This window comes from Patella vulgata, chromosome 7 (genome assembly GCF_932274485.2).
Source record: "Patella vulgata chromosome 7, xgPatVulg1.2, whole genome shotgun sequence".
In the NCBI taxonomy this organism is placed as follows: Eukaryota; Metazoa; Mollusca; class Gastropoda; family Patellidae; genus Patella; species Patella vulgata.
In genome coordinates, this window is record NC_065885.2 from 11,806,194 (window position 1) to 11,833,833 (window position 27,640).

Below are 27,640 nucleotides of genomic sequence, written 5' to 3' on the forward strand. Positions count from 1 at the left end.
CTACCCTATCAAGATGTATAGCAGTCACTGGGGTTAAGATGTTTGGCTGTCAAGGGGTTAATCAAGATGTTTGGCCGTCTCTGGATTAATCAAGATGTCAAGCTGCCACCAGGGTTAATTAAGATGTGTATCAGTCACAGGGGTTAATCAAAATCATGTAGTTGTCAAAGGGGTTAATCAGAAACATGTAGTTGTCTAGGGGTTAATCAAAAACATGGAGTTGTCATGGGGTTAATCAAAAAGGTGCAGTAGTCCAGGGGTTAATCAAAAACTCTTATCTTTGCCACAGGGTTAATCATGATGTTTAGCAGCCACAGGGTTAATCAAGCTAGGTAGCAGTCCCAGGGATTAATCAACATGTGGAGCAGTCATAGGAGTTAGGGGTTAATCCAGATGAGTAGCAGTCCCAGGGATTAATCAACATGTGGAGCAGTCATAGGAGTTAGGGGTTAATCTAGATGAGTAGCAGTCACGTCACAGAGCTTAACCATGATGTGTAGCAGTCACAGGGTCAATCAAGTTGTATAGCATGCACATGGGTTTAATCTAGATGTGTAACAGTCACAGAGGTTTAATCTAGTTAATAAAGCTGTATAGAAGTCACAGGGGTTAATCTAGATGAGTAGCAGTCACATGGGTTAATCATGTGTAGCAGTCACAGAGGTTAATCTTGACGTGTAGCAGTCACTGGGGTTAATCTAGATGTGTAGCAGTCACAGGGTTTAATCTTGACGTGTAGCAGCCATAGGGGTTAATCGTGACGTGTAGCAGTCACAGGGGTTAATCTAGATGTGTAGCAGTCACAGGGGTTAATAAACATGTATAGTAGTCACAGGGTTAATCACACAATCTGCAACTTCTCCTCGTTACACAATATTTTAAAATACAGAACACAGTTTTTAAATAAATTAAATTTATTATACATATATCTAACAGTTAAATCAATATTGAAATAAAACATCTTTATAAAAGTCTGTGCTGCACAAAATGTAAAAGATCACATCTCCCATCCCCGTTCCCACAGTACCTGTAACTTATTCTACAGTACCAGCGGTTGCCAGACAAGATACACCCACATTCTGCGAGAGGTGGATAGAGAGCGATTTTCATACAATCAGGGGTTATAACTCAGAAAGTTACGATCCAATATTTACCAATATTGAAAGGAACCAAGATCTGTGGATTATAAATATAATATGCATTTCAAGTTTCATAAAAATTAGATGAGAATTGTGACATCTAGAATGTCCACAAGCAAATACGTGATTTTTCGTACTATCAGGGGCCATAATCCACAAAGTTACGATCTGATACATGCCAATTTTGACAGGAACCAAGGTATTTGGGAGATAGACCTATATTTCAAGTTTCATCAAAACCGGATAAAAGTTGTGACCTGTAGAGTGTCCACAAACAAATTGTGGACGGACAAGGGCGACGACAATATAAGCCCACATGAAAATGTGGGCGTATAAATATAAAAATTATATGTATTTTAAAGTTTTGTTTTGTTGACCATATATGGTTTTTATTATCATCATGAGTTAAACATACTTTAAGTTGTTCATCAAACAAAGAAAATTGTGATCTTTCAAAATAAACACTTTAGATTTCATTTAAATTTCAAAGATTCACAAATACTTAAACTAAAATATTTTAAGAATTCTGCATTTACAGTGGTTAACAATTAAAATCCTAGCAATCTTAAAATATTCTGGTTTAAAATTTTGTGAACAAGACTCCAGAAGTGCTACTGACCCTGGTTTGTGGATGTATTTTCCTATACCACAGATTGCGAAATTAAATGATTACCAGTTAGCAATAAGAAATCATCCAGGGAAAAGAGATCTGAAGAAAGGATCACTGCAAGTGCAACTTACATTGTATTAAATGTGTCAAGTTGTAACATTCAAAATCAATATAAGATTATTAGACTAGGCTTATAGAAAATACATATATCAAAACATGAACATGACAACTTTTTTTTTTATTTCAAGTTCAGGCCAATCATATCGTAAATAAAAGGTGTCCCTAATAACATGTGCATGAATAAAATAAAATTATATCTTTTTACTTCACAAGATTCCGGCTAATTCTAAGGTTACAAGGTCTTTAGTAACATATGAATTGGCATGAATAAAATAAAACTGAATCAATTTTATTTCATGAAAGTTCTGGATAATACGTTTAAATGGTTCTACTTTTTACATAGCTTCAAAATTGTAATGATCGGGGAAAAGAGTTGTTTTAACAGAGTTTATCGAAGATGTCAAATACCTTGCCCTTTCTAATAGTGTGTCATATTATATGATGGGGCTCCTTTGTACATAAATGCATTTTTCTCAATTTTGTAAATTCATTAGAAATTGACAATAATGTGACTTTCGCAAAATAAACAAAGAAATCCAGAGTATTACCGGATATGAAATAGTGATTTTAGTTGTTCCAGATAATTATTGAACATTTTTAATTTTGTGATGGATAAATATCCATAAAACTGAATAATAACCCATATTGAGACTGAAAATATTGACAGGAACCCGAGAGTGATTATGCCTGAAATAGTCTGTGACAGTTGATTTAATCCCAGACTTGATATGGTTGATAATGATAAAAAATGATCCTTTTATTTCATGGAAGTTCCAGACAATCATAAAGTATAAGATGTGTTCATGAAGTTTGGACGGCAGAGTTTTATCACATAAATAAATAATAACAACAATATCACAGACAAGGATATATAACAGATAATATATATGTTGAATATAAATAGAATGTTATTCTATATAACATATATCTCAAGATGTGACAGAAATATCAACACTATAACATAATAAAGCGATAGATCTGGCTGGACTACTAACAAAAAAAAAAAAAAAAATTGGGGGGAATGTTATTCAATTAAAGTATCGATGTGTCATTTTTGTTTTACGCAAAACTATCAAATTGCTCAAATCCACACAAATATGTGCTCAGATTGATTATATAATTCTATATCCCCCTCTCCAGCTTTAATTCATTCAGATCTAAAAAAGGCCTTTCATTTCTGTTTGCCCACAACAAAATGACGGCGACTTATTACATGAAATGACATGAAATAAAATGGGGTTTAACATCCTACTGTTCTGCTCCAACTGGGCTAATGAAGATGGAACTTATTACATAGCGAGCAGAATAGATCAATAAAATTTCAATTCAACATAACTTTGTAAATACTGATCGGAATTGAACCATTCCTGTTAGCGATTCTTATTGTGGTTTGCGCGGCATTCCTATTTCTTAAAGCTAAAATTTCATATTTTTAAGTTATGTTTTTAAAATTTATTAAAATAAAGCTTTAAAATAGATGGTATCCATAAACCGTCCTACCTTGTTAAAGAATAATCCTATTAAACCTATAATTCCTATTGCCAGCTGAGAAATTGGCAAAAATATCATTTTCAACTTCAAATTCCAACGTTTGAAGGAAGCTAATGCATGGAGGCAATATGAAAACAAGGGAGGTAATTGTGTTATTATTTCCTGTGTCAATGATTTTTAAGGGTGGGAAATAATGCCCATGGTCGTATAATAGTGAGTTGACAACATATTGAGCAAAAGACATAGAAATAATTATGTTTTGACTTTCTTAGAAAATATGAATTTATAACTTTAACACGACACATCAAGACTTTAATTTCCTGTTCTTCTCGACACAAAAGTGACATAAAACCAACAATATTACAAAACAAAAATTGACTATTATTTTATCAAGAGTTACGCAAAAAAAAAACGTTTTTTACAACTTTGTGTTTTTACTCAAATTTCAAATATATCCTATCCCTCAAATATTTAAAAGCTTACAAACTAATTCCTCAGTGGTGCTAATTTATGCATTTTGAGAGAAAAAGTCTGCAGAGTTTAAAGAAGATAGTATATATTATTGACATCCATCTTTCTCTTTCTAATATTTTCCATCTGGTTGAGATCTTTGTTGACTGTTATTGGTTTTTCTTGGACTTGTTGTCCCTGTAAATCAAAATATAATAGGTTGTAGTGTGTACAAAGTTTCATAACGATATGTTGAAATGAAATGAAATAGGGTTTAATGTTCTACTCCGAACAGGGCTAATGAAGATGGGCATACGCCATACAGTGTGCTATGAGAGAAATTTTGCACGACAGCCTACTCTAACATCATATTCCAACCATCAAGGGATCTTTTACTTGCATGCCAATGTGTACACGGGACTTCGGTTTTTCGTCCCATCTGAATGACTAGACAGCTGTCCTTGTCAGGTCCTCCGCCCTGCATCACTGACAAGGGGGAACCACGCCGGAAAATCTAGATGAACTGTCTCGGCCAATGCAGGGATCAAACACCAGACCTCCAGGCTAGCGAGCCAGCGTCTTACTCACTTAGCAACCGTTACCCCATATTGATTGGAAGTTTCTCACATTTTAATGTGGCCGCATAAAAACAAAAATAACTTCAGATCAAATTATAACATTTAGAGAAACCTTGATAGTGATTAAGTAATATTTATTATAATTGACCTGATTTTCCTGCCGAACTTGGTCTGGGACCAGACTGACTGTATTGAGGTTGAGGTGTGGCACGTGGAATAGAACCTCGACTTATTGGACGTTTACCGCTACTGTCAGGGGTTCGAGGTATCAATGGTTTAGCTCCAAATGCACTTGCATATTCTTTTACACTAGAATTAAAAATAGAGTAAAAATAATAAATATATGCCTTCTTCAACAATTTAAATATAGATCTGTTTTAAAACTGGACACATCAAGTTGATAGCAGTATACTATCACTATCATCCCTATTCACTACAAAGTATAAAATCGCCACTGTTCACTACAACAAACATTATCATGAATATGTACTACACTGGATATTATCATCACCATTCACTACAAGTGACACTGTCATCGCTATGCCCTATAAGGGACACTGTCGTCACTAACCCTACAAGGGAAATTATCATCACTGAGACATTATCACTATTCATTTCAAGGGACATTATCATCACTATTCACTACAAGGGACACTGTCATCGCTATGCCCCCTACGGGACATTATCATTACTATTCACTACAAGAGTCTATGATATCAGGTCCACTATGAAATGAGGTTTAATGTATTGTACTAATGTTTGGGACTAATGTAAGGTTAATCTTATTTCAATGATAAATTGTGCAATACCAGGTAAGAATACTGCTCCGAAGAGCTCCATCTCACCCTGCTCTACTTCAAATTATTACAGTCAAGGGATCTTTACATTTACAACCAATTTCTACATGTAACCTTTTTTTTTGCTCATCGGTAAGACAAAACTCCCCTTCCTTGCTAGCTCTGCAGGTGCAATTTCTGAGAAAGTGAGAACTTGGCTTGAAAATCCTTATGATTCTTCTACAGGATTCAAGCATGGGATATTCTTATTGTGAGTATACAGTCCTAACCACACAACCACCTTTGCCCCCAACAAGGGTCAATATGAATGTTTAAGACAACATAGAAGTCCATATAGTAATTTGTTATTAAAATGAAGAAGATCAACATACTTAGCTTTAGGACCAAGTTTTTCCATGGCTTTAGTTGATGGTCTCATACTCCTTTCTAGAGCCTCCTTATTACTAGTTTCTGTATCTTCTATAATATGAAATACAATTAACACATTAGTCTTTCCGTAAACAACTATCAACATTCTGTGATACAAAAAACAATGAACACATTACCAACTATCATCTTCTATATAACTTCTGTAGATCCAAGGGGTTTGGGAAGCTGAATGGTCTAATGTGTTTGCTTTAGTCATTGAGTCAAGTTGCATGGTCTTGCTTGATCCCACAATTGTACATGTTTCTCCAGGTGATTCAGTTTCCTCCAACTGCTAAAGACCCCCTACACACAAGTGAACTATTTTGAATTAAAGGGTACCATATTTTATTCCCAAAATAACCTAGTTTGTTTAGCTCTATTTCTCTCTCTTTAGTTTGTATCGAATGAGGTAAAACCTCATCTCTCTCTCCTCCCCCCCTCACTTGTCACATATACACCAGGGATTGAAACAATGCCACATGACCCAATGTGAGACCTTCTGACCTAAAGCAAAGCATAAGACCACTTTTCCCCATAAAGAAAACCATTTCATTTATTTAATTTTAAATCAAACATAACACTTTTAAAGGACAAAATTACGAAAGTCAGTTCATTAGTTTCAACTTTAAACAAAAAAAGATTGAGCAACATTATTTTTCGACTTTCAAAAGGACAGGGGAAAATTGGATTCATCAACCAGTAAACACTAACCTGGCCATATTGGGATTAACAACTAACCTATTGTATATTTTTATTTCAATAATTTGTATGCCCTAGAGGGGGGGGGGGGGTCTCTTAGGAAATGAAATGAAATGAAATGGGGTTTAACGTCCTACTGTTCTGCTCTGAACTGGGCTAAATGAAGACGGGCATACGCCATACAGTGTGCTATGAGAGAAATTTTGCCTGGGCAGCGGCACTACGGCCTACTCTTATATTGAATTCCAACTGCCAAGGGATCTTTTGTGTGCACGGCAATGTGTACACAGGACCTCGTTTTTTTGTACCATTCGAACAACTAGACAGCTGTAATTGTCAGACCCTCCGTCCTACATCACTGACAAGGGGGAACCACACCTCAAGCTGTCAAGCAATCATCTTTACCCCCAAAATAAAACTAAATTTTTTTTACAATCTTGATAATTTCAACCTTATATCTGTGTGTCCTAGCTTACCCTATGCTACTGTTTCATAAGATGACAATTAATCAGAAATCATACAGTGTAATAGAATCATAACTTACTGGCATTACTTTCTTTTTCATTTGACCGACTTCCACTTCTAGTTGGTGGTCTGGCAAGAAGAGCATCCCCCTGTCCAGCTTGGGTCCCTCCTCCTACGATAGATTGACTTGAGATCCGACCATCAGCCTGAGAACTTGATCTAGAAATACAAGGAAAACAATGCCTGTATAACATAGACACAGCACAAAAACATATAGTGTTGCACAGAACAGAAGACAATAAAAATACAACACAAAAACATAGTTTTACACAGAACAGACAAGACAATAGAAAGAAATGAAATGGGTTTAACGTTCTACTGTTTTGCTCCGACTGAAATATTGAAAAGCGCAAGAACATACAAAGTAGACCTACTGTGAACTCAAACAATAGTTTAACACAGTAAAGGTCTATTGGGAGCGCAGTGAGTAGGACACAGAGAAGGCCTAAGGTGAACCCAACTGAAATACACAGTTTTACACAGAGTACAAGTGAAAAATACAGAGTTAAACACAGAAAAGGCTGACAGTGAATTCAACTCAAAAACTGAGTTCTATACAGAGCATAGTGACAAAAAAACAAAACAAACCCAAACAAACAAGAATTTAAAAGAGTACAGTACAGTGAAAGCGACAGAGATTTACACAGAGTAAAATACCAAAGATATAAATCTTACAAATCAAAACATTTCCTTTTTTAATTATATTTTTAAATAATAGTTTATTTCATTGAATTTTTTACATTGATTGTCTGTCACTCTCATATTATTCAACATGTTAATTTATTAACTGAGTGTGACATGGTTCTTGTCAGAACACAACACACAATTCAAACCTGGAATAATCTGGTTAACATTTGACAACCATGGCCCCTTGACAAACGTGAACCCTAATTTAAAGAACAATAAGAATATATTGTACCTGACGTTACCGAGACGAGATTCAGTCATCTTTCTCTGTCCTGGTGTAACAGGTCTTTGTAATAACTGATTCTGTTCTAATATCTGAAACAATAAAATTAACGAATCTGAACAAATGTGACTGACTTGATTTGCCAACTTGTCTGAATTTTAATTAAGACACTGAGAATGAGTTGGAATCTGGTTGAAATGTTCAGTTTCTTTGAATACCAAGATTTACACTCACATTCAATTTGTAAATAACAAAACATGATAGTTTTATCATAATTAATAGTCATGAAAGATGCTAACTTAATTCAAGAACCAGCAGTCAATCAATATTAAATAGAGAGAGAGAAATGGGGTTTAACATCCACTCGACACAAACTAGGTCATTTTGGGACTAACATATGGTTTAATTTTATTTCAATAATTTGCTTGTGCGTAGGGGTCTTTAGCCCTAGAAGGAAACCAGAGGACCCAGAAAAAACCCACGTGGTTGGACAGACTAATTAAATAAAACAGTACTGTAAGATTTTTATTAAACCACTAAATAGGATAGAAACATAATAAAATGTACTCTGAACTGGTAGATATAAATGGGATTTCACATTCTACTTTTCTGCACCAACAAATGGGCAAATGAAGATGTTCAGGCTTGAAATAGAATACAACCTAATCCGAATAAGTGGGTTGCTACATATTTGAGAAATATCAGCAGATCCATGTTGAATTCCTATATCTTCTCACCTTTTTCTTGTTTTTATCAGCGTTTGTGAGGTAAACTGCATTCAGAAGAGTTTCTCCAAAGAGTTCTCCAGGTTGAGGAGTTAAGGTCTCATCTTTATCTAAATCAGCTTCCAGTGTGTCCTGATCTTCCTGGAAAAAAAGGCAATAATTTTGTCTCTATTATGTTATGTCTAATAAGTATATCTAAGATACAACCATTCTACCAATCACTATTGTAATAAGTATATCTAAGATACAACCATTCTACCAATCACTATTGTAATAAGAATGGTGACAGTTTATAATATGTATATATATATATTGACTGTTATCAAATGTAAACAATTTGGAGAACAGAAGGCATTGTAAAATTTTAATCATACTTGATTTCAACCAGACTTCAAGTAGCACAGACTACTGACAAAGATGTAGTTTAGATTAATAAAACATGATTAGTTTGATTCTAACATTGGAATGCTTACCTCTCCATCTTCATCTTCACCATCATCGTCGCCATCTTCTTCTTCTGCTGCTTCATCTACAAAAGATAACTTACAATATATTTTTAAGACTTACTAAAGAGGTATTAAGAAAACAACCTAATAATTCTAATTAATTTTTTAATAATAATGTATTCAAAATAACCTGGACTCACTTGAATACTGAATATCAAGCCCTGAGTATGTCTAAGCAATGGTAATTTAGTTATTCATATGGATACATGTGCAATGTGAGGTAGGAGCATTTTGCCCTAACAGCATTGTTACTGTCTATTCTTTTTTTTTGACTTTCAAATGTCAAGGTTGAATAAACCAGCAAAAATGTGACATTTATCTTTAATTACGGACAAAAGGACCATAATTATTTAAAATAAGAAAGAAATACCATTGAGCCCAAAAATAACTTATTTTTAGAAAAACATTATCCTCTGAAAGGTGATTGGAGCATCTTTTATTCCAAAAAGCATTATAGTAATATTCTATGTGAATATAAACCTACTAGAATTAAGTTGTTTTATAATGAACTCGATCTGCCTGTTCATGTCTGGTTGGTCATCTTTGATAAAACATTTCAGTATCGCTTCCATATCCTATAAAATATATTAATCAAAGTTAACAAAAATAAACACTTTTACCTCAGATTATTTTGTTCTTTTATGAATTAAAGATGGTAATAGCCAAAGCATAAACTTTGTGTGAAAAATGAATCCTACAGGAAAAAGGTTTTGGGCTTTTGGATTATTTTATTTCAAATCAAAAGTATGTATAATACTAATGAATCATTTATTCCCAATTGACATCATTAAATCTTTAGAGATAATAAAAAAATTTAAAAAATAGATTCACCATTCTCTTCGCCTCTTCTCTGATGCTAGAAATAGCTAATATACTGTAAAGAGCTCCATTTACATATGGCCTGATCTATAAATATAATAGTGCAGCAAAAATGTGTTAGTTATATTGATTTTCAAATTATAACACAAGAACACACAATGGATACTCAAATTTTACAATCTATCTGTTGGTTATCTCTTATACATCTGGAAAGTCTTCTAAATCTTTGCAACTTTGTGAACAAAACAAAGTTAAATTTAAATAATCTATCAAAATAAATTTAGATATATATATATATATATATATCTTAATCAGAATGTAAAATGAACATACCTCTGTATTTTCATGTCCTAATAAATCACTTAAAACTTTTAATGTTTGATGGGAATTCTTGGAACATCTTATTTTACCTGTAACAAAAATAAATTATACCAAATGTATTAACAAGTCATATTAGTTTTGAAACAAGTTTTTTATGCATATGTAATCGTTTAATAAATAATTATATAATAAAATGGGGTCTACGGTCCTACTTTTCTGCTCAAACTGGGCTAACGAAGAAAACTTGCACCATGCAGTGTGCCATGAAGGAATGTTTGCGCAGACAGCGGCACTAGGGTCTACTCTTTTTTTCTTTCTGAATTCCAACTTTTAAGGGTTCTTTTATATGCACACCAATGTGTACATGGGACCTAGTTTTGATTCCCATCCGAATGACTATACCTTGTCCCTTGACTCTTCGTTTTACACCACTGATGAACTTTTCAGGCCAACATCAGGATCAAATACAGGAACTCTAGGTTAGTAAGCCCATGTCTTACTCACTGTCGTACTGCAGCTCACAAATAATATATGGTCACAATTTTTTTTTCTAATTCCTTAACAGACAGCTTTATTTGTGGAATTTACCAACACGAAAGGAGACACCACTGAAGTTTTATTTTTATACCTTCTCATTGAATTAAGACGTCCAGTGAATGAATGTTTTTTTTAAAAAAAGAGCCAGGTCTTTTTATATGTATCAAGAGACAAGAAATAAAATAAAATACGGTTCACTAAAGCATTAGCTATTTTGATAAATTGTGAATTTACCTGAGGTTCTGAGGCAGAGATTCATAAGGAGAGCGACAGAATATTCCAGGGTATAATCTGACAAATTATCATTATCTTCTAGAACACCCACTAACCACTCTATAACACCCTTTTCTATCATTGCGGTCTGTAACGCTCGTCTGTAATACAAAATAAACCATCATTATCTTCTAAAATACCCACTAACGACTCTATAACACACTTCGCTATCATTGTGGTCTGGAACACTCAGTTATAACATAAAAGAAACTATCATTATCTTCTAGAACAGCCACAAACCACTCTATAACACACTTTTCTATCATTGTGGACTGGAAACTCACTTATAATAATATATATATAGAGAGAAATGGGGTTTAATGTCCACTCGAAACAAACCAGGTCATTTCGGGACTAAGACATGGTTCAATTTTATTTCAATAATTCGCTTGTGCGTAGAGGTCTTTAGCAGTGGGGGGAAACCAAAGGATCTGGAGAAAACCCACGAGGTTGGACAGGCGAGCCTACTCCTTGTCATGTACAACCAGGGAATCGAAACCACCCCAGTTGACTGAATGACAGACCTTATGATACAATACACACAAGCTAACCATTCAGCCATCGCCCGACCCCACTTATAATATAAAAGAAACTATCCTTATCTTCTATTCTGTAACACTTGCCTATGGTATTATATAAAAGAAACTATCATTATCTTGTATAGAACACCCACTAACCATTCTAGAGACCTTTCTCTATCATTGCAAAACAAAATATTTATGACTACTTATTGTAAGCAGTAAATGCTCAGAACAAATCTAATTCAAGATATTGATGTAAAGAATTTTATCAATCTCACTCCAATCTATCAAAATCAACAAATAAAACTGTTTATCTCTACTTAGCCTTAGATGAAAATGCTCGAAATCATCCAGGACTTTCAATTCACAAAATAATGACAAATTACCTTAAACTTAGTTTCTGTAGAGCACCAAGTATCATCTCTCTTGTGACAGAATCTTTGTCTTCGGAATGTAGATTTGCCAATAACGCTGGTGTTAAATCAGGATTAGAGGAGAGATATGTTCTACCTGAAACAAGATTGATAACTTATCTATTATTGTAGGCCCATCTATTGTATTCTTGGTTCTAATTTTCATTGGTGTTCTCTCCCTTCTGGTTTATTCTTTGTGAGCTCCCGAGATCACCTCCATTTGAGAATTTTATTTTCTTTCAACTTCACACAAGGCAGCGAAGATTTATCATATTTTTTTTCAAAACCAGTTCTCAAATGTTAGAGTGGATGCACAATGCAGGGTAGATTATTATTAGCATATAGGATGCGTTCGAGAGATAGATATCAAAACAACGATGTCGGGCAAACAGCCATTTTCTGCCGAACTTGCCCCGAACCTCAAGCGTACACTAAAGGAACCAAAAAGCTATTAAGAGTTATCTCCAATTAACTACTTTGGAATATTATATAATTACTAGGACTATCTCATTTCGAACAGGAGGTGTTTTTCATCCCATCTACAGCACTTTATTTTGTCCTATCATAAGCCGGCATAAACAAAGCTAGATAAATCTTCAAAGGTCTTCTTGGTCAATGTAGGAATTAAAACCTGGGGCATTCAAGTAATTCAAGAACGAAATTTAAACTGTAATGGGTCCTTTTACAATGTACATGCCAATGTGTTCGTGAAATCTGTTCCACACTACTAACCTGGGAGGTACGAAGCTGAAACCCCCTAGTCAGTGAGCCAAGACCTGACCAACTGAACCACTAATATAAAGATGATCAAAGCAACTTACCGACACATAATGATGCAAAAGCATTATAAAGTCTGGCTGTTCCTTGTTTCACATCCTCTGATTTGGATGTTAACAGTTTCTTCATTGAATCCTGTAAATAATAAACATAAACTTTTATCAGGCGACCAAAGATGAATTGTTACGTTTTCTATTGGGCGACACAGTATTGAATCCAGTCAGTAATGAGAGAAAGAAATGGGGTTTAACGTGTAAGTACGGGTCTATAGCAGGATAATGGAGAACCCAGAGAAACATCACGGGCCCACAGGGTTTTGCAGGTAACCCAAATCCTTGTCAGGTACAAGTGATAGTTATGGTAAGATGCATCTTCTTTCAGGAAACCTATAGCTAACAAGTTCCTGATGTCTGAATAATAGATGTATCTTCATTCAGGAAACCTATAGCTAAGCTAACAAGTTTCTGATGTCTGGATAATGAGTTTACTACTGACTGTATTAGGACTAAAAGTCATGCTGATTCTATAAACAACAAAACGTTATTAGACTGAAGTTGAGAATTTACTTAATGTGTTAAATGTATCAATAAAAAAACAAAACTATCTGCATATTTTTGTGTTTCTGGATCAAAGATATTTCTCATAAACAGTGATTAAAAGTAAATTCTTAACTTAAGTCTGAGAATGCTTTGTAAAACTAGGGCTAGGACAATATCTATGACTAGGATGACTAATATACTTACTCTGTAAGGACCAGGATTAGCGCAACCCAGTATATCATTATTAATATACTGATTAATTATAGCATCACGTTTCTCTATGTGAGACTTTGTTAATCTCTGAAATAATAACACATGTAACATATGTAAGAAAGTGTTCTATAAATCACAAGATTCTCTGAAAATAGATTTTAAACAACATGTTTCAAAAAATATATATAAAAAATATATAAGAATGGTTCTATAAAACCCAGACACTTTGTTAATCTCTGAAAATAGATTTTAAACATGTATTTAATAACAATAAAAAAAAAGCAATCTATAAAAATCCACCACCTCTTGCTAATGTTATGACTCTAGTTGTGTGATTGTGATCACTGAATGGTAATGCCTTGACTTTACCAGAGGCCTATTATTTTTGTTTTACTGGAATTTACAGTTTAATTGTTTTTGTCTCTTGTCATTCAGGCTGACTTGGGCAAAGCTACAAATTATATTAGCATTTTTCAGTTGATAGGAATTAACCTACCCATCGTAAGGCTTGCAGTAATAAAGCTTGGTTCCTTGGTGTTCCTGTCATCAATTCATTTCTCACTTTTCGATAATCTAAGGTAGGAAATTGTTCAACTTCAACTGTTTTGGTAGCCCTGTAAATTTTATATGTAAAATTTCAAAGCTGACTAAAATAAAAGCACTTCAGTTTGGGAATTTGCCAAAACATCCTCAGTAGAGTCAACAGCAAGGAATTTATTGGCTCTGAGGCCAACTACATATAAACTAAATGACATCAAAATCTTATTGGGGGTGGAGTGGGGTCTAATATATTCTGCACCGTAGATCACTAGGCCTGTTATCTATGCTAGTTTTGGGTTCTATCCCAGGCTACTACATTCTAATAAATCTTGAAAACAACAAAGACAGACACACATAACTTATATTTAGAAATGAAATAAAATGAGGTTTCACTTCCTATTTTTCTGTACCTGTCAGGCTAATGAAGATGGGCAAACACCAGTGTGCTGTGGGGGGAAATTTGACCAGACAGTAGTGCTAAAGTCTACTATTATTTTCGAAACCCAAATGTTGAGACTTATTTTGTCTCTACACAGGATCCTGCTTTCTTGTCCCATCCAAATGACTAGGCAGTTTTCCTTTCTAGGCTCTCAATCCTGTACCACTGACAAGGGGGAAGCATGATTAAAATCCTGGGAACTCCTGGTTGGTAAGCCAGTGCACTAAAACACTGAGCCACTGACCAGGATCAAAACAAGTTACCAACTCATAGTGATAGAAACGCCAAGATTTAGAATTATAAAAGTCAGTTACCTTGTAGGAGCTACAGACGCTCTTAACGCTTCTCCTGCTGTACCTGGTCTTGTTAAATCTATTGAATTCCTCATGTGACCAGCAAACAATCGTGTACATAGCTGAGATAAGTATTCAGGTGTGATCTAAAACAAACAAATGAAATACCATATATATCTAAAATAAGAATCAATGAAACATTTTCTTCATTCCCATTTTAGTCGTTTTTAGACTGACATTTTAGTTTTTATTTCTTTGTGTGAAAAGTCAGGGGCAGAATTTTGCCTCGACATGGGTGTTTCTACCTAATCTTTTCCCAAATCCATATGCTAAAGGATCTTTTACATCGACTACTATTTGAACATGGGATCTCCATTTGTCGTCCCTTCTGGCCAACTAGACATACACTTTCGTCAGCTAGCAGTCGCACTCGCTGACAAGTGGGAACAAGGTAGGAAATATAAGAAAACTTCTTCTTGTGGCAATGGATTTATGCTGCACTTAATTATCCTGTAGTTTTTACAATATTTTCAGTAATAGATAGGATTCTTATTATGGGGGTCTCGAACAAAACACGGGCCGCTTTTACTTAAGACAACATTTATATAAATGCCCTGTGATATAAACACTTCACAAAAGCCTGGAAATACATGTACCTGGTTGACACCGTTCTTTTTTAGAAAATGTCATTTAAAAAAATATTGCGAGTAAAATTCCCAGAATGTATCAAGGAGAAAATGAACTAAGTATAGGTCATAGATCAGAATCGAACCTAGCATGGTAATCAAATGAAATGTCTTATTCTTCTTCGCTAACCTGACTAAAAAAACAAAGACGAGCATACGTCATGCAATGGGCATTGAGAGAAATTTTACAATGATAGACTTGCTATGTTGTACTCTTATTTCGATTTCTATGTTTCAGGAATTCTTGGGAATCTTTAAGAAGCTGCCAATGGTATACACAGGACTCCATTTGTTTTGTCCAAAAGATTTGTCTCACCAAGCCTTCTATCTTGCACTAATGACAAGGGAAAACCAGGCCAGAAAACCCCCAAGGACTTCCTCAGTCAACACTGGGATCGTTATCAAGGCCTCCCACCATAATGACCAAACCACTGAGGCCCCCTTAAAGAAATACACCCTCTGTCACAGATTGTGTCATATTCAGATTCTGACAAATACAATTTGTCCAGTATTTTTTCCTGAATTTTACTGATGTGTTAATACCTATCTGGCACAAACATCTTCAGAATTTAGATTCAGATTCCATACAGGTCTCTTGTCTTGGATATATAAATTAATTAATAATGTATACTTTATATTATTTTACATGATGTGACAATGCAATAGGTGTAGGTGTACAGTGCTGGCTTATGACACAGGGGCTTGTAGCTAATAATATCAACAGATTTATAATAGTAATAATACTCTATATAACAAAACATGCCCTGCTGAAGTGACATTTGGTAGATGTGAAATATACAAGACATTTCAAATTATATCGATCATCATTATGATTTTTTTTTTAAACTACCAGTGCAAAACATTAATCTTTACAAATATGATACACTCTAATTTTAAACTCCTGGTGAAAACATTTCTTTTATCAAATGTGATCTGAATTACAACCAACTCTTGGTAAAGAAGATACGAGACAGTCATTAATAAAATATAGAGAATTCAATTACAGGCCCCTGTGTCTTAAAATGCCTGTGTGCTGATGGTTGCTGTTTGTGCATGAAGGCATGGAGTATCTGTTTGTGCATGAAGGCATGGAGTATCTGTGCATGGTCTGTTTGTGCATGAAGGCATTGAGTATTTGTTTGTGCATGAAGACATGGAGTGTCTGTGTACAGTCTTGTTTCTAGCAGTAAATGTTTTGTAAAGAGTGAATATGACAACATACATTCCTGTTCAAAGCAGACTTATCCTCAACCAATAATTTTAGAATGCAATTTTAAGATTACTTTTAATTGTGTATGGTCTGAAAGTCATTATATGTCTTTCAATTTGTTATATTGTGCCTGCAGCCTGTACTGGATGTACTTTTTCTAACCTAGTACCCACATAGTTTGATTTATTCCAGTTAACCAAGCACTGATTTATATGCAGGAGGGTTTCACGAAAAAAAATGTTACATGACTGAAAGAATTGAGTGTGATAATGATGTTGAAAAAACATTCCCAACCTGTCAATGCAGGCAAAAATAAGTTCCAATTCATGATTTTTTGTATCGGGCTATTCAATTCAGAAGTTTGATGCTGGTTAACAAGTCATAACTTTTACTTCCTTATATATACTCAGCCCCATTTGTCGGGCTCAACAATATATGTTGTCATTTTTGTGGATTAAAAAGAAACTTAATCATTTTTAGGTGGCTAGGTATCAATGAAACCCAACATATACAGTCCCCGCCTTTATATCTGAAGTTATCAAGAACTATGCAAATAAAATCAAATATTATGTGGGCAAGTGAAAATATTTTATCGACCAATACAATATGATAAAAGTGTTGTGAAGATTTTGTCGACTAATGAAATTGAAAATAAAAAAAAGGCAAGAAGCTGAAATAAATAAAAAAACAGAATAGAGAGAAACTGAAAGTAGTGGTATATATATATACACGTTACAAAATAAACTTGAATTTAGTTCTTCTACTTACAACCTTAGAATTATTTATCTGAGAGAAAATAATGAAAATTTACATGAAATTGAAATCATAATAAATGAAGGATCCTTTTTTTTGTAATCCAACATTTTGGAAATAAATACAGGAATTTGAATATTTTTCTCTAATAAGATTTTTAATGACTCTACAATTACATCAACTGGTTATAACATGGCCCAAGATCTGTGTGGTTACACCAAAATCTTTAAACAGATCTGGCATCAACATCAGTGGTCTTTATCCACAGATCTCACTACTGTTAACTAGCAAATAATAACATCAGTGGTCTTTATCCACAGATCTCACTACTGTTAACTAGCAAATAATAACCAATCTGAGTCCTTCTCTTCTGCAGGTCATAGATCAATCCCATTAAAAGTATAGAAAATTGCCCTATCTAATTAATCCTTTACAAGTCTCTAAATGAACAATTATTGAATTTAGAAGCCATATACAATGTACAATAAAACTTACCGGTTTTCCTTGAACTGTTGATTCTAGAGCATCAACAAGATCAGCTGTTATACCAATTAGATTATGATAATCAGCCTGAAAAATATTCATTTTTAATTGTAGGTCATAGGGTCAGCAAACACGTCACAAATCATCCATTACCTAGAATAGTATGATCAATAGAAATTTTTTCACATTATGAGGCCCGATTAAATGGATCATCACAACAAGAAACTCTATATAGGAACCCGTTCTTCTTAATGAACAATCTCATCAAGAACTCTGTCATTGCTTTAAAAGGATTGAATACATTAAAGGAGCTAAATTGCTAATATTTCTAATCAGTTATGTTCGGCGAAATATGCTGGAAGTCTCAATCGAATGGCATTCTCTAGTGCCCGATTATTCTAGTTTACACCAATAGTATTCATTGTGCATGTCCTCCAGATAAGAATATGAGGTCACTATTTGACATGACTTCTGGAATATGCCTAGTCGCCTCGTTCTTCGAGTTCCTTGTTACAAATGGTGCTGAAACGCATTATGATACACAATTCATGTACCAATGGTAAAATGTTTATTTTGTCATAAATATTGGATATCAGAAGCACATCTTTTCCCGGTAAGATCACATGTTGATTTAAATTGACAAATAATTTGTATTTTCAATGTCGAAGACTTTGGATAATATTGAGTTAGACACTTAGCTACTTTAAGCTTAAAGAGATAATTGCAAAATTTACAATAGACTTATAATCAAAAAATTGGGAATTTCAATATAGTTCATCTTTATGACACAATGAAAATACTAGTACCAAACAAATACATAGCTGACCTGTACTTTACTGTGTCTCTTCATATAAGTTGCTGTTTTTTTATCAGCATCTGTTAACTGTTGTTGTAATAGATTTATATGCTGTTCAGCAACTGTAATATAATAACATTAACTATTTAATAACCTCATCTTTTCAGGAATTGATTCAGACATGATGAGGCCCTAGGGGAGATTATAAAGGCTCTATCTAGTAACCAAGAACAAGGCAACAAATGGCATTTTTAAAAGTATGGCAAATTAATTGAATACAAGGTGCATGAAATTTCAAGTTAGATATAGCATTGTATTACTTCTACCAGCAGGACTCTTATAGCTATTACAGACTGTAATGGTTTACACAAAATGTTAAATAAATGAAATTACTGCTCTGTTTTAAAGCTGCAATTTCATATTTTTAAGTTATATTTTTAAAATTTATTAAAATAAAGCCTTAAAATAGATGGTATCCATAAACCGTCCTACCTTGTTAAAGAATAATCCTATTAATCCTATAAGTCACTATTGCCAGCTGAGAAATTGGCAAAAATATCATTTTCAACTTCAAATTCCAACGTTTGAAGGTAGCTAATGCATGGAGGCAATAGGAAAACAAGGGAGGTAATTGTGTTATTATTTCCTGTGTCAATGATTTTTAAGGGTGGGAAATAATGCCCATGGTCGTATAATAGTGAGTTAATAACCTATTGAGCAAAAGACATAGAAATAATTATGTTTTGACTTTCTTAGAAAATATGAAATTATCGCTTTAAGGTTAAGGAAGTCATGGTAATAAGCCTTATCATCTGTTCAGCCATTGCTATATTAACAACTGTGTTGACGTAGCAACTGGACCCAGGGAAAGATAACTAATCAGAAACACTAGATGTTTAACAATGGGTAATCAGCTAAGAATGTTTGCAGAGAGAATGGGGTTTAATGTCCACTTAACACAAACTTGATCATTTTAGGACTAAAGAGAAATGCTTGCAACCACTACTTAAAAATTAATATGCATAAAGCTAAAGCTAATGTTTCTGCAAAAGTGCAAATTGCAGAAAAGGTTATTTCTGACCCAGATGTACCTTGGCTTCATTGTCAAATGAGTTTCTTGGAAACACCATTTATATGTGAGTTTGTGAAATCGTTTTCTCAGTAGATTGTACTGGTTTCATTACTCGTTTTAGAGAACATATCACTAACTCAACGGACTCTGACCCTAAAATAAACATGGAATAAATGCGATATAAATGTTTTTGATTAACTAACCTTTAATATCAGTCGTTCCTCCACCTCTCTTATAGAAAGTTAAGTTTCATAAACACACAGGTTAAAAGTTTCATTCAATCAAAACATCAAATTCGGGAAATATTTTCAAACATGCTTGTTAATTGTGTGTAATATAGAAGGGTCTTGATATAATTTGGTGTAGCTGCTGGAACCCACAATCAAGGGCATTGTCAATCTGTTTTTGTAACATATAAGGGATGTTCTCAAACATGGATGTAGTTGGTGAAGCCATACTCAAGCTTTATCGACATGCCCTTAAATTATGTGTAGAACTAAATGATTAGAAGCATCTCAAAAGATTAATTATTGGTGTTAATACCTTAGAATAATATTTGAAATATTTCTTAACTATGAAATGAAATGGGGTTTAACGTCTTACTGTTCTGTTCTGACTGGGCTAATGAAGACGGGCATACACCATACAGTGTGCTATGAGGGAAATTTTACCCAGAGAGCAGCGTTAAGGCCTACTCTTCTATCGAATTCCAACTGCCAAAGGATCTTTTATGTGCATGACAATGCGTACATGGGACCTTTGTTTTTTGTCCCATCCGAATGACTAGACAGCTGCCTCGTCAGGCCCTCCATCCTGCACCACTGATGAGGGGAAACCACGTCAAAAAATCATGATGAACTTTCTCGCCAAAGCAGGGATCAAACACGCGACCTCCATACTAGCGAGCCAATGTTTTACCCACTTAGGCACCGTGGCTCCTCTTAACTATGAACATTCTGCCAAAAAAGAATAAAGTTTTCAAAATTTCAAATCGTTGATTGCGGTTGATATTTTTATATAAAGATACATATAGATCAAAGAGCCTTGGTTGTGGTGTAGATTTTAAAGCCAGAGTTAGAAATTTATCTAATCTAACTTCCATATCTTGTGACCAGCTATCCTGTAAAAAGAAAAAACATAACAATTAGAATCTGTTTATACATTAAAAGAAAAGGGATGGAATTTAACGTCTCATCAACCCAATACTTCGATCAGTTGGTAACTACCATACATTTTCTTTTTCTATGGTCATATGTGCAATGATAGGAAGGGTGAATTTTGCCCAGTCAGCACCATTTCCACCCTTTCTTCGTCATAAGGGATATAACATGCATGAAAAGATGTACACTGATGGAGTCAGTTTTTTGTCCCATGCAATGATTCAAATAACTACTTAAAACTACATGTAGGTAAAAACATTTCAACAGCCCTGCAGGTGCTACATGTACACCTGACAGGCTTACAAACAAATCAGAAATTTTTTTTTGATTTTTTGAAAATAATATTTTATAAAAACTGAACAAATTTACAATTTAAAATAAATAATAAATCAATAAATTGATAACATACCAGAAATAATTCTTTATAAGATGGATGTGCTTTAGGATTAGGTACAAATGGCAAGGCGTAAAATGGCAGGAATTCTGTTGTTTGACTTAGAGTTGCTCCTCGATTCTCCAGATATTGTTTAAATTCTCCCATGCTTTGATCAACTTCCACCTAAAATACATGTACATTACAAAATTCTACTTTCGATTTATCTTAATATTATTGTTATTCTGTTAAAACAGTAGTTTATTATTATAAATGATGTCTGTAAGTAAACTCATAAACCAACTATTCATCTCTATCCTTAAATAAGATATCCTTATACACGTAACAAGCCAGATTTTTCAAATATGTCTCAAAACAGCCAGATTGTTCAAATATGCCTCAAAACAAGCCAGATTGTTCAAATATGTCGAAAAACAGCCAGATTATTCAAATATGCCTCAAATAAGCCAGATTGTTCAAATATGTCTCAATAGTCAAAATATATACTAAATGTAGACTTGTGTTATTTTGTAATTAAGAACATCTAATTAACAAGCCAACAGTGAGGCTGATGTCCCCCGCCGAAATTGCAAAATAAATAGATGACACATATTAATTAATCGCACATTTATTTTTTTCACTAAGTTTCATCACTCTCTATCAGATAGAATCAAGATTATCTTGTCCCAAACCATCGACAAATGAAATCGATTAGCTCTGCTTAGCTTCAGCTCGAAATGTTAATTATTGAACTCAGTCAAGACATTCACCTAATGAACATCTACATATACATCAAGTTTAAACATTCACCTAATAGACACCTATGCCAAGTTTGAACATTCTACCTCAATTAGAAGGAGAGTTATTGTGTTCCAAAGTTTCTACCAATCAAATTGCTTATCACTCTGCTTACCCTCAGCAAAAAATGTTCATTATCGAACTTAGTTAAGGTATTCATATAATAAATCTATACACCAAGTTTCATCAATCTCACTTAATTAGAACTAAAGTTATCGTGTCCCAAAGCATCAACCAATCAAATTGCTTATCTCTGCTTACCCTTAGCGGAAAATGCTCTTCTTCGAACACCATCAATTCATTGACCTAATCAACACATACACCAAGTTTGAACATTCTAGCTCAATTAGGAAGAGAGTTATCGTGCCCCAAAGTATCAACCAATCAAATTGCTTATCTCTGCTTACCCTAAGCGGAAAATGCTCATCTTCGAACTCCATCAAGGCATTGACCTAATAAACACATACACCAAGTTTGAACATTCTAGCTCAATTAAAAGTTATCGTGTCCCAAAGCATCAACCAATCAAATTGCTTATCTCTGCTTACCCTAAGCGGAAAATGCTCATCTTCGAACTCCATCAAGGCATTGACCTAATCAACACATACACCAAGTTTGAACATTCTAGCCCAATTAGGAAGAGAGTTATCGTGTCCCAAAGCATCAACCAATCAAATTGCTTATCTCTGCTTACCCTAAGCGGAAAATGCTCATCTTCGAACTCCATCAAGGCATTGACCTAATAAACACATACACCAAGTTTGAACATTCTAGCTCAATTAGGAAGAGAGTTATTGTGTCCCAAAAAGTGTGACGGACAGACAGACGGACAGACAGACAGACGGACGAACCCATTTTAATAGTCCCCTGCTTTCTTCGAAAGGCGGGGGACAAAAAAAAAACTACATGAAGACTGAGCTTTGTATGGTACAAAAATTGAAATATTACCACACCATACATACCAAGACAAGACACATAGCACAGATAGCGCACAAACATTGAAAGGAATCCTGGCCGTAAAGATCCTCTGAACTGTTGAGTCCCTGATATACAGTGATACAGGCTTTAGTTGAAATGAAAACACACTCACAACAAGGGAGTCATTTTGTTACAATAAACATCAAGGTTTCAATTAAAAGATAATTTTTCAAAAACATATAATTAAAATAAACTGACATACCTGAGACTTTTCCGCTTTAATTGGGTAAATAGCAAAAAATATATGTATATAAAATTCTAATTTCTGAGCCACTGAATCATCATTCCGGATTTCTTGTGGTAAATGTTCATTCCATAATTTAAAATATTCATCCCGCTGACCTTCACGATATGCTTTCAATAACTCATTCTATAATATAAATAGAAACGTAGAGCAAAGTTGAAAATACAAATGTAGAAATGAAATGGAGTTAAATGTCCTACTGTTCTGCTCTGAACTGGGCTAATCAAGATGGATATACACCATACAGTGTGCCATGATGGAAATTTTGCCTGGACAGAGGCACTATTGCCTACTCTTATATTGAATTCCAACTGTCAAGGGATCTTTTACGTGCACGTCAACCAATATGTACACAGGACAGCTGTTCTTGTCAGGCCCTCCGTCCTGGATCACTGACAAGGGGGAACCATGCCGGAAAATCTGGACGAACTTTCTCAGCCAATGCAGTGATCGAACACCCGACCTCCAGGCTAGCAAACCAGCGCCTGCCCACTTAGCCACCATGACCCCACAAATATAGAATACAATATGATAAAAACATGGCCTGATCCACTCTGGCCTGTCAATGATAAGATTCTGTATTACTAACCTGTATATCTAATGTTTTAGTATTTGACTGACTTCTACTTTCACTGATGGCAATAGGTTTCCCTTTCTCACTACATTCATCTTCAAAACTACCAATTGTCTTCTCAAATGAGTTGAAGGCTAAATACTTTGTAAAGAAACATCACAAAATATTTTTATCAGAGATACAAGAGAGGTGTATACCAGTAGGCTTATATCACTAATATCAGTGTGACTCAGGGTCTAAATCATGAAGCTGATATTTTCTATACTTATACTATAAATTTTAGGAGCAATTTGGTTATCATAATGATGAGCTTTTACCTCAACAGCAATTTCTACTCTACATTTATAAGCATTTTGCATAGCGAATGACACAAATTTTAGAAGTAGATTATACTGCTACACTATAATTAGTGTCCTGCGTACTTAATTGTTCCACTAATAGCCTAGCTGTGAAGTGAATAAATTAAATATTAAGATCTTAGCTAATTTAATCTGTGCCATTTAGGAATAAAAACTACATGTATGATATACATGTACATTATATAGTCCAATGCATAATTCTTTCTCTATTCACTGAGATGAAACTTTTTCTATGAATACAATTATATTGCTTGATTTGAAATTGTCAGAGATCTTGAATATGTTCAATCTGATTAAAACACAGATCCTATTTTGTTTCGTTTTACTTGTCTTTACTACACTAGTCACTAGGATCTGGAAGAGTTATCATTGATGTGTTCTGGATGATGCGAGGGATTAGCCAATGAAATGGTCTATTACAACAAGCTTTTGGTGTGAGGTGCACGATACTGTGGGTAATCCACCAGAAACATCAATGCTGATTGGTTAATCAATTGTCTGACGTCATAGGGTCAAAAGCCGCTTGTATGAACTCTGACGCGACCTACAATAACAACTGTTCAGATCTTCATGTAGTGTAGGCCATTGAAGGTATAAAAAAAAAAAACGAAACGAAATATAGATCTGTATTTTAATCAGATTGGAATAAGCTTACATGTATAGGTTTTATCAATTAAACTAAACCCTTCAAATTTTAAAAGTAAGTGCATGAGGACTGCAACACACACAAAAAACCCAACAAAGACAAGGCATACAATCCACAGACATTGCAAGCGTCAAACAACATGGGATAGATATAACATTTACCTCTTTAACAATTCCATTAAGTTCCCCTTCAAAGGCCACCACAGATAAATTACCAGACATTGTTAATAAAAATTAAGATCAGGTCTAAACTAAAACCTTGAAATAAAAAAAAATAACATTTTATTTATGTAATCTAAAATCTTTGTCATGAACAATTAAGTTGGTGTGTTCATCTGAAAGTGCTGTACAGTTTTGACAGCTTTGATTTGAATGATGTCAGGTAAGATTATATGTTTAAAGGACACTGTTGGTGTCAGCCAATATTAAATATGTGATAGAACTGGTTAAACACATTTCGAATATAATTTTAACAAAGAGATCTTTGCTACGGTAGATGACAGATGTGTAACGAAGATTTGAAGAAATGGGAAGTGGCGCAAGCAAAAGGAAAACACAAGTTTTCCTTATTCAGACTGATGTAGAGAGTGATAACAGATACAAGGTCAATTTCAGCTCACTGTTAATTTCTTTGAAGACAAAAAGTTGTTACATGTATATTAGACAGCGTCTTACCCACTTAGCCATGGTGATCCCCACCATGTAGATTACAAATAGCAATTCTGTGTGTGACTCTAAGAATGCGATCTTTATTCCTTTGCCATCAACAACAAAAATAATTTCAAACTTTTAGCCTATTCAGATTGAATTTCAGGCCTATTTTGCACATTTTAAGCCCATTTGTAATTCTCTTTATAGTGGGTGTGGTATTTCAGAGATATTTTAGTATGCCAGATGGATATACGTAGTAGCTCCGGCTTTTGAATTTAACATCTGATTATAAGTACTGGTCGGCATTGTGTCCGAGGTAGGGTCACTTACTCTTTCTAAAACACCTCATACCACTTCTAACGTTAAGAGTTCATAAACCTACCCAGTATTTATTTTACTTTACTTCTGTATATAAATACCTGGTTTGCAGTTGCCGAATACACAAGCGAATTTTAAATTTTGTTCAATTCTGACCAGAAGTAGGCTTACATGTAGGCTACACAAAAATCCACAGACATATTAATTATTCAATGAACTTTTATTGCACGGATGACAATTAATATGAATGCAGTATCTGATAATTTAAGATCGTCTAAGTACCGTTTTTAGAGTGCATACCAAATTGAGATTTGTGACCCATGTGGCAGTCACCGAAGTAGGCCTAATTGTAAAAGAATAATGATAAATAGAGCATAAATACAAACAAGGTACTCCAAGGAAGTATTTCTAATTTTCTTGCTTTCTCTTGTCTAGTGACAGTCTCATATATTATATATAACAACTTTTTGTCTTGAAAGAAATTATCAGTGAGCTGATCGAAAATTGACCGTATATCTGTTATCGCTCTGTACTTCAGTCAGGAAGGAAAACTTGTATGGTTTTTTGTTTGCGTCACTTCCCATTTCTTCAGATCATTGTTACAGTGATATTGAAAATTTGAAATTGAATCATATATTCTTAAGTTAAGTTTATTAATATTTAAATCAATTTCTACCACGCCCAACTACAATTAAAGGAAAATGTTGGTATCAGCCAATATTATATTGTAATTAACATATCTGATAGAACTGGTTATATAAACACATTCCAAATAATAATTTTAACACAGAGCGATGATTGCATTGCTACGTGTTGATGAATTGAATAATGAATATGATGATAAAAAAATAATAAAATAAAAATGACTGTTTTTGTTCAGTCAATTGTACAACGGAAGTACGGAAACAGTTTGATCGGCATCAAATATTTTATTGGAAATCTTTAAATGAGGCTGGCATATTTTCACAAAAATAATAGCCTAATATGAGATCTTTTATAAAACATTCAATTCATGGTCCACGGAAAAATAAAAACAACGCGGTTATCTCCCTTTACCTCTGGCGTCGTGGACAACCGATAATTTTATCATGAAAAGCTATCAAAATTACAGAAATTATTATGCATTTCCCTAAAGAAATGACTTCCATGAATGATGTATTCGAAGAATAAGCTGATAATCATTATAATGTGTCTAATTTCGGACATGAATACGTAAAACTGTAACGACATACCAAACCATTTTTTCCAGAACAGTGTACAGGAAGTAGTTATTTACTCCGCAGTAAATACTTTTGACAAGTCTGAACGAAAAAGAATGAATCAAAATATTTTATTTTTTAGCTTGATACCACTCTTGGCATAATTTGAATTCGAAATAAGATTAGGCCGTAGCATGGGCGGCGGATACCGAAATTTTGAAAAGAGAGAGTATGCCGATCGAAGCGAGGCAAAAATATATTTTGAACCTTTTTTACTTACCATTTTCCCCCAAAATGAACCCATGGCAAATGAATTAAAAGTGCAATTTGTTTGAGACATTCTTATTTCCGACAAAGAGATATAAGAAAGGCATAAGAAAAGAGAGAACCCCGAGCGGACCCAGCCAAATAAATTTATCATAGCGCTTCGAAACTTAATTAATACCTGATAAAATAACATAGGGCCTACTCTTTCTTTAGGCTACGTTGATTTTTGTGCCTTTTACAGATTTTATAACATTTTATATAATACAATATATTGACAAATCAGCAGTAAGTTAATTAGCAAAATCTTTGGGACCTTAATTTTCAGAGAAAACACCAATCGCAAAATGTAATATATATAAACAGTTTGTGCCATTTTTATTACCGTTTCGTACAATTTATTTCCGTTGCGCAGTTTTGATTTCTTACCGATA

The 27,640-nt window shown here is 34.1% G+C and overlaps 1 protein-coding gene across 3 annotated transcripts; it reads right to left on the reverse strand.

Moving 5' to 3' along the window:
- Positions 1 to 902: 902 nt before the first annotated feature.
- On the reverse strand, positions 903 to 27,005 carry LOC126827314 (lisH domain-containing protein ARMC9). 3 transcript variants are annotated; one of them, XM_056102495.1, is made up of 26 exons: positions 26,976 to 27,005; positions 24,937 to 25,032; positions 23,786 to 23,911; positions 23,155 to 23,322; positions 21,213 to 21,362; positions 20,671 to 20,763; positions 19,847 to 19,874; positions 18,602 to 18,693; positions 17,788 to 17,862; positions 17,308 to 17,325; positions 14,665 to 14,789; positions 13,868 to 13,985; positions 13,363 to 13,458; positions 12,664 to 12,754; positions 11,816 to 11,939; positions 10,870 to 11,009; positions 10,111 to 10,187; positions 9,790 to 9,864; positions 9,443 to 9,533; positions 8,926 to 8,981; positions 8,465 to 8,593; positions 7,737 to 7,819; positions 6,837 to 6,976; positions 5,557 to 5,644; positions 4,537 to 4,697; positions 903 to 4,008 (listed from the first exon to the last, which is right to left on the reverse strand). In XM_056102495.1, exons 2-26 carry the CDS (start codon positions 24,994 to 24,996, stop codon positions 3,944 to 3,946), a joined length of 2,469 nt encoding a protein of 822 aa, XP_055958470.1. In that variant the 5' UTR covers positions 24,997 to 25,032; positions 26,976 to 27,005; the 3' UTR covers positions 903 to 3,943. The 3 variants fall into 3 exon arrangements, with proteins under 3 accessions (XP_055958470.1, XP_050412544.1, XP_050412546.1); XM_050556587.2 differs by lacking the exon at positions 17,308 to 17,325; XM_050556589.2 differs by lacking the exons at positions 17,308 to 17,325; positions 17,788 to 17,862; positions 18,602 to 18,693; ... (5 more) ...; positions 24,937 to 25,032; positions 26,976 to 27,005 and adding an exon at positions 15,873 to 15,920.
- Between the last annotated feature and the right edge of the window lie 635 nt (positions 27,006 to 27,640).

What these genes read in the sequence shown, in the direction of transcription:
- LOC126827314 (XM_056102495.1), bottom strand. Translation starts at nt 24,996, where the DNA reads ATGTCTGGTAATTTATCTGTGGTGGCCTTTGAAGGGGAACTTAATGGA. An exon ending in CAAGGCTCTTTGATCTATAT is followed by an intron (nt 19,875 to 20,670) that starts GTATCTTTATAT and finishes ACTTTCTATAAG; the next exon opens with AGAGGTGGAGGAACGACTGA. An exon ending in TTTTGCATCATTATGTGTCG is followed by an intron (nt 11,940 to 12,663) that starts GTAAGTTGCTTT and finishes ATCTTGTTTCAG; the next exon opens with GTAGAACATATCTCTCCTCT.